Source organism: Pseudomyrmex gracilis, unplaced genomic scaffold (genome assembly GCF_002006095.1).
Source record: "Pseudomyrmex gracilis isolate BER0280 unplaced genomic scaffold, ASM200609v1 scaffold_839, whole genome shotgun sequence".
NCBI lineage: Eukaryota > Metazoa > Arthropoda > Insecta > Hymenoptera > Formicidae > Pseudomyrmex > Pseudomyrmex gracilis.
This window is the reverse complement of record NW_018021423.1, coordinates 44,194-52,570: the sequence shown is the minus strand read 5'-3', so window position 1 is coordinate 52,570 and position 8,377 is coordinate 44,194. Positions and strand designations below refer to the sequence as shown.

General features: G+C 47.8%; 1 protein-coding gene across 1 annotated transcript; it reads right to left on the bottom strand.

The window, feature by feature from the left end:
* Positions 1-1,437: 1,437 nt before the first annotated feature.
* LOC109861566 lies at positions 1,438-1,890 on the bottom strand. The gene has a single exon (XM_020441262.1). It carries the CDS (start codon positions 1,888-1,890, stop codon positions 1,438-1,440), a length of 453 nt encoding a protein of 150 aa, XP_020296851.1.
* Positions 1,891-8,377: the final 6,487 nt, after the last annotated feature.

Sequence of the window (8,377 nt, the reverse complement as noted above, 5' to 3'; positions counted from 1 at the left end):
ATCGTACGGTGTCGAATAATTTGGTGTCGAATAAATCTGTGTCGAATCGAGCGGTGTCGAATCGTACTGTGGTCAAACGGAACCCGCCCGGTTAAAGGTACTCGTAGCAAAAAAAGTCGTTAGTTCACATTTTTTAGAAAAAAGAAAAACTTGGAGTTAAGAAAAAATTTTAACGGTTCTGGTGTCTCTGTATGATTAGGAATCAAACCACTATGTTTAAAATTCTTAGTTGTTAAGTTAGTGTAAATTTGTTTATAAACAATGTTAGTTATTACTGGAAGTGTGCGCTAGTGTGAGCGGACATAGAAACACGAAAAGACTTGACTAGTTCGCGCCCACCTTAAAGTTACTGAGCCTAGGGAATTCTAGAGTTTGAACACACCTAACAGCGCAGTTACAGCGTTTCGTGGAAACCGCGCCTTAAGGCTCGAGCAAGAAGGCACAGCCATCTTGGCGAGCAGTCTCAATCGAGGAACAGAACGCACAACACGTGTTTCTGTAAACGTGCGTTATTAACAAAGTTCCCGCGGCTCACGCGCTACGTATTTATTTATTTGCGTAAACATTAATAGCACCGAGCGTGATAGTGAGGTGTAGATACTTTTATATGAATAAACAGAGTTTTATATATTGTAATCACAAACAGTGAAGTGCGTGATTTCTTTCACAAACAATCCTATCCCGCCCTGACAGGAAGGGACCATTGAGGGAGGCAGAATCTTGCAGGACCTTGTTGCTAGGAGGATAAAGCAACTGGCGACAGTGATAAACAACCAGTTTGGTAAGTCCTTGACCAATTAACCGCCTAACCCCGGTCACAATCTAACCTAACCTTTTTTTTTAACGAGGGGAAATTTTTTATAAATTCCTCCGCCCATCAGGGGTACTGGGCAAAGGATATGCGAGACTAACTGGCCCACCCAGGCATCCCCCAGCTATCTCCCATTTTCCCGCTGGGCAGCAGACGAAGCCCTCACCCTATTGGGGGAATCTTCCTCCACCACCACCCAAAACGGAAAGTCCGGAGTACACTGAGAGTCCCGCAGAGATGAACCAGCCTACCCGCTAAAACCCCTCGATGTCCCCAGTCGCGCCAACTGAGCAGGGGACCAGCGGACGTCCAAGAACATTACTTGCTGGCCCCCAGCCTTTCGAATGCGCAAAGGTCTCATTTTAACGGGATCACGAACTTCACTGTCATTAAAGAAGGGCAAAAAGATCCTTCTCAAACCAACGTACTTCACAATTCATCATAGGTTGCGTGCAATAGCAGTGTCAACCCCCTATTGACCCTGCCGGCAAACTTAATTAGAGGTAAAGGAGAAAGAAAGTAGGGGGGGACATACACTCCTCGATTTCAGTTTTATGCCTCTCTCCATCCTTGGTAGATATAAACGCAGTTTACATTGTCCTATGTAATTCTTCACACAATTCTTTTTATAGTCTTCTTATAGCTCCAGGTTGACCCTGCCTTTCTCTTTCCATGTCCTCTTTCTTTAAGAGAACCCTATCAGCATAGTGCACAACTGCCTGCCATTCCTCTGGTCCAGCCAGCATCTCTTCAATTGCGCTTTTTATTGTCACACTGCCGACATTTAGTTTCATCCGCAACAACTTGCGTTCTTCTGTCCAACTGCCGCACTCCTCCCACGTATGTGATAACGTATCACGTGCTATCCCGCAATGCGCACATCGATCTGAGGCAGCCTTTCCAATTTGGTATAGATACGAGTTAAAACAGCCGTGTCTTGTCATTATTTGGGTCAGATGAAAAGACATTGACCCATGTCTTCTCGTTACCCATCGCTCAAACAGTGGCAAAATAACTTCCTTTGTGATTTTCCCAGTCTGCTTATCAGCACTCAGTTGTTCAAACCACTTTGTTCTCATTATAGCAGCCTTCTCGTTCTTTACAAGCGCATAGTCCTGGTCCTCTCCCGCACGAACTCTTCTATATATAGTCGCTCGTTCTTCAGCGAGTAATTCTAGGGGAGGATTAATGATTGAGCTTTGCTAATAATTGAGCCACGTCAGCCGATATTGTGCAATATCCACTTATTACTCTATTTGCTATGAGCGTCTGAGTAGCCCGACACCTTGCTATTGCCACCTTGTTTTTGGCAAGTTCACTAGTCCATACAAGAGCACCATATAAGATGACCGCTTGAAATACACCCAAATAGAGTCGACGCCTTTTCTCCATCGGACCACCCAAATTGGGCATGATACGCATTAGAGCTGTTACTATCCTTTGGCTCTTGTCGGTCATTTTAGAGAAATGTTTCTTAAAGGACCATTTATCATCCAGGATAAATCCCAGATACTTAATGTGACTGCTCGAAGTAACGCTAACACCATTTACATTCACTAAGGCCGTTCTGACCTTAGTTCTGCAGTGCCGAAAAACAACAACCTCCGTCTTTTCTGGTGCAATCTTCAGTCCCATCGCCGACATATCCCTGGTGGTGACCTCCAGACCACGGTTGACCGTTAATACTGCTCGGTTAACATCAGCTCCTCCAGCAGCTACCAGCGTGTCGTCCGCATAGCAGAAAACACGGCACGCTGTAGGAACCTGAAACTTAAGTACCTGATCATATGCCAAGTTCCATAGCAATGGACCCAATACTGAACCTTGGGGGACTCCACAAGTGACCCTTCTCTTAAGTATCTTTCTATCATGACTTGGGTATACAATGTATCTAAATCTTAGATATTCCGAGATGATACGTTTGAGATACTCAGGTAGCCTCCATATAACAGTTGCGTCCCGGATCACCGGCCATGGGAGCGAATTAAACGCGTTTTTAATATCAAGAGATACCGCCACACATATTCCCTTGTTTGTCGTAAAAGACGTCGCGAAGCTCCTCAGTGCCATTACTGCATCATTGGTGGACTTGCCTTTGTAGAAGCCATACTGCCTGGGTAAAAAACCATCTCGCTCGTCCACGTGCAGCATAACTCTGCATGCAATAATGCGCTCAAACAGCTTACCGACATCGCTAAGCAAGCAAAGTGGTCGGTAAGTCATTGCCATCCCTGGTTGTTTAGCCGCTTTAGGAATAAGAACTAAACGAGCAGTTTTCCAGCAATCTGGGAAGTATCCTTGTTGCAGGCACGCATTAAAACACCTGATAAGCCGATCAGGAGCCACCGTCAATATCATCAAGAGTATATTCATCGTTATGCCGTCTGGGCTTGGTGCTGAATGCTAATTCTTAATTTCCTTTAAAATCGTTTTAATTTCTTCTAAGGTGATCAGATCTCTTTTGTCCCCAATAACTGTTGGTTTATTTTGCTCATCTTCAGCATTAATGTGCCGAGGAAACAGACCATCCATCACCTTTTCCAATTTAACACTATCTAACGATTCGGTGACAGCAATCGTAGAACCTTTCAGTCGCTTCATTACAAGGCGATATGGCCTTTCCCAAGGGTCCCGATCAATTGACGCAAGCAGCTCCTTCCACGCTTTATCTTTGGATCCAATTATCTTAGCTCTAAGCTCGCGTTGCGCCCGTCTAAGCTCAGTTCTGGCAATCTCTGCCTCCACAACATTGCCCATTCTGCGATATTTGACCATCTTTCGCCTAAATGAGATGCATTTCTCCCTGCCTTCACTTAAGTCGTTATTCCACCAATACGCTTGGCGTTTCCCCGGAGATTTCTTGACGCGTGGCGCTGCCACGTCGCATGCTTCCTTTAATAATTGTCCCTGTCTGGTCGCTGCTTCCTCCGGATTACAAAACATAGGCTGAGGGCAGAGCCAGTCCGTAAGGGCTATGGCTGCCCTCAGGAGGTCTCACTTCATATGCTGGAGCGCCCACTTTGGGAAATCATTCCGCCTGTTCTTACCACCATTTGACTCTGCATCCAATAGAAGTCTGAGCGTAATCTCGATAAGGCAGTGATCGGACAAAGTTTCTTCATCTGCAACGACTCTCCAATTTACCACCCTATGGACCATATCCTGACTGCACCAAGACAAGTCAACAATTGACGTGCCTTGTTCCCGTATACATGTAGGAGTGGCACCGACATTTAGAAGGACCAAGTCCATAGTGGCCGCCCATCCATCGACTATCTCTCCACAAATATTTGTATACCTCGAGCACCAATTAATCGAGGCTGCATTAAAGTCTCCCATAATCACATAAGGAGACGGTCCCGTTTTCCGGACACTGTTAGTTAACCTATCTAGGCGGTCTTCCAAATCAGCTCGACTTTCGTTAGGGGGTAGACATACACTGTATACTCGCAGCCCTCCAATTCTAACTCCAACAAAGCCCCAGCCACTATCAACTGGGCGGACCTCCATCTTGCATACCTGTGGTAGCCAATAGATAGCAGCCTTATTGTCTCGATCCCCAAACTATAACTATGAGTCAGGGATCGTGTGTGGCTCAGATATACAAGCTATCCCAGCACCACCCTCCAGCATACGCTGGACAAGTAAGTCCTGCGCCGTTCTTGCATGATTAACATTAAGTTGGACTATTAATAACATAATTGCATCTGGTCTTTGCTATCCGCCAGTCCTCCACCAGCAGTTTCTGTTACTCTAGTCTTCTCGCGGGTGTTTCCTGGGCCCAGTTCCTCGGTAGCAGTCCGACGACGCGTTCGCAGGCCGCCAATCTTTCTTGCCGCGCATTTCTCTGTTCCTACCCTATGGTCAGATGTAAGGCCACGCGACAAACACACAGGACATCGTACCCGACCGGTGCAGGCCATAGCCTTATGACCCGCCTCCCCACATCTATAACATAAATTGCTTCTGTCAGTATCACTCGGGCACATAGATCTCACGTGCCCAAATTCAAGACATCTGAAGCATTGTAGTCTCCTTGGGGGAAGTAATACTACTCGTGCAGAGATTCAACCAAGCCTTACTCTTCCTAGTTTGGTTAACTTCTGGACCGCGTCAACTGGGCATTGTAGCCAAACAGCATTAAGTCCGTTCGCCATTGGTTTGATTGGGCCCGCCTTAATGTGACTGCTGTTGCACCCTCCATCCGTTGTGATTCGCTCGATAATCTCCTTTTCATCAGTTGTGTAGTTCATGTTTCTTGTGTACTATCTAACTTGAGACATGGAAAGAGGACATTTTTGGTTTTTCGAAACACTGTGATAAATATCATCTAATTATTTGATATCTCTTCCTTACTGCAGGGTGATGTACTGCCTATATTTTTCTTACTGATTTTTGTATGCCACTGAAGATGACTCAAACTGAGAGTCGAAACGTTTGGCATGTTTAAATAAAAATTCTTGTTCATACATCAACACCTAGTATTTCACTCCGTATCGGCCCTTTCTGCATATATATTTTTTAAACAATTTCACGGAGTATAAATCAAACAATTATATTGTTGAATCTCCTTTTCTGTCACAGAGTCATCGAACCCAACAATGCAAATTTTGGCTCGTTTAGAGGGGATCGTTACACGAGTTTCTTGGCCAAGAGCCAACTGCAACTTATCCTGCAGCTGCTGCGCCTTCTCCTTACTACTTTTTCCAGGAATCTGGACAAGCAACCTGCCGGTTACATCTTTCCGGATCCTTGTGTCTCCCAGATTCAGTGGCTTGAGGTTCACCTCCCGCTGCGTTTTCTTCATAATATCTGCATACGAGGTTTTTCTATCCGTGACCCTTATGGCCACCGCAGCAAAGCGCGGGGGACGTATGCGAGAAAGTCGCTGATTTTCCTGTACCTTCGACTACCGTCTCGTCACTGGGAGACTCGAGTTTTTCCGCTTATCTCTCCGCAGCCGACCCCGCTTTTGTTTCCTTGACTCAACCACCGACCATTCTGTATCGCTCTGGGTCACTAGAGCATCAGAATCTCTCTTTTCATCCTCAGTGGTAGAGCGCCTTTTTTGCCATCTCCGCCGAGATCGAGGTAACCGCCGCACAAAATCCTCCTAAGTACCTCTATCTTCTTCCAAGGTTAAACGTCCCTTGGAGCCTCTTCTTACAGGTCGACCCACATCAGACGGGTTGAATTCACTTTCCTCTATCCGGACAAGGGACCTTCGGCCAGATAAAACCGAAGATCCCCGCATGCCGTTCATCTGGGTTCCAACATATGACCTACTCCCAGCCGGCAAGGACAAATTCGAATCTTGCAGCGAATCCAGAGGAGATGTTGCAATGTCCCTGGTAGACACCACAATCTGTTTTGGAGATCTCAGCCCAATCCCGATTCTTCCGTTGTGCACATCCTGTTTGAACTGTCTAAATTCACGTCTTAGTGCATCGATTTGATCGTGGAGCAAGTTGTTCTCCGCTTTGAGCTCCTTATTCTCCTTAAGTAACTCCACTTCTCTCATGTGCAGGTAAGAGATATCTCCTGTTAGTTTGCACCTTGTCGCCAAGTCAGCCGCCGCACATTTAATTTTCTTTTATAGTGTGCGATAAGTTCCCCTTTAAGTTCTTACTTTTGACTCGTATATTTTCAATACTATCGGCATTCTCCTCGATTGTAGATGCAACCATTGCTGCCGACTTGTATCTACTACTATCGCACGTTATCGTTCTGGGCGATATATTATCGCTTGCCTTCCTCTTATTCCGCATCGTTGCACTAGCCGTTCGCGCTGACACTCGCCTGACTTTCGTGTTGCTCACCTCACGTCTTGTTTCCATCTCCTTCAAAGGGGTTTTAAAGACGTCGTCACTCAATTCCATGACGGCATCCGGATCCCTCATCTCGTTTATCCTTTTTCTTTCTCTCACTGACGCATCCGATTCGTCCTCAAAGGAGATCTTCCGACTCGTGGCAGTCTGTAAGCGTCTATCACTATCCGCAACATCTTGCTCTGTTTGAGCTGCACTACTCGTGCTTGCATAATGGCGTTCAGCAATAACCATATCCTCTGCAGCGCTCGCCGTCAACGCCGCAGATGGCCCGTCACATGATGTCGACAGAAGAGCAGCCGGGACAATACCGCTCTCCCGCCGTTCCCTGAGGTTCCGAGGCCCCTGGGGTGATCTTCCAATAAACGCCGTTATCTTCCATGTTTCCTATTTGGGTTTCTTCTCTGGGTCTCCTTCCCATAGGTCGGCTGCTTCCGCCACAACTAACGAGCCCGACCTGTCCGGGTTTGAAATCAGGGTTTTTCTTTCCCTAATCTAGTGGCCGTCCCGAAAGCGCCTCTCGGGGCTGGATACCCCAGATTTGAAGTCAGGGTTTACTCCTCTAGTCTGATTGCGCCGTGGCTGACGGAGTCGGACGCCCCGGATTTGAAGTCAGGGTTTTTCTCCCCTATCTCAGTTGCACCGGCATGAAGTGCTACGCGAAGCTGAAAGCTCCCGGTTTTTATTCGAGGTTTTCCTTCCTCAATTCTTCTTCTTAGTACAAGATCTCACTGAAGGCCTTACTGAGCATGGGTGACTCTACCAGGGAATCAAAGGATTCCCCGCCAGCATAGCCCCTCAGATCATAGACCCTAAGCCTGGACACCACGACAAGGTGGGGAGAAGTCGCCCAAGAACCGAACCTAACTTTTTTTTTTTATTTACGCAGGGGAAATGCATTTACGCACACCCTGACCCAGACTAAGTGTAGGCCAGGGTATTGTGGGACTCGACCCACCAGAGCGCACCCTGATGGGAAATACCCACTAAAACCCCTGCGGTGTCCACCTTCAGCCCATATAGGGCTGCCCCGGTACCGCTTTTCGCACAACCCAGAGGCAGTCCAGCAGGCATGGGGACTTACGCCCCCCCTAACTTTTGGGTGGAGAAGTGAGGCTCCTCCACAATCGGAGGAGGGGGGACACAACCCTTCCTCCGCCATCTGCAGGCCGAGTGCAATGAAGGAAAAACCCTTCTCGGCCCCAAGTCAAACGCCGGAGCGGACTTGACTCCTTGATACTGACCTCCCTCTTGTCTCAAAGATCACGAGACAAGAGGAAGGTCCTCCCTTCACACTACGCCCAGTAACCGCTGAGTTGGGCCCCAGCTAGAGCCCAAAACAACGGGGACAGGGCTTCCACTAATCACCGCCTGGACTCCAAAAGAGAGGCCAAGCGCTCCCTACTATTATATCTGGTGCTAAACGCACTAGATATACGGAGGAGCGGCTACCCGGATCCTTTCGATTACATCGAAACCGGGGAGATCCGCATTCTCCCTTCACCGGGGTTTACTAATGGGCACGGAAGCCCCCCGGCCGATGGCCGAGCATCGGGCTCCACCCATTCGGTGGGAGGACTCCCGGCCCGACTCCTCACAGAGGGGACACTCCTCATCCTCTGTGCAGCCGGCCGCTCTGTGCCCCGGCCGACCACAGCGATAACAAAGATTACTGCGGTCGACCTGGCTGGAGCACAGAAAGGCGTGTTCCGTTTGACCACAGTACGATTCGACACCG

Excerpts from the sequence above, each read along its gene's own strand:
- LOC109861566 (XM_020441262.1), bottom strand. The coding sequence starts at position 1,890 with ATGAGAACAAAGTGGTTTGAACAACTGAGTGCTGATAAGCAGACTGGG.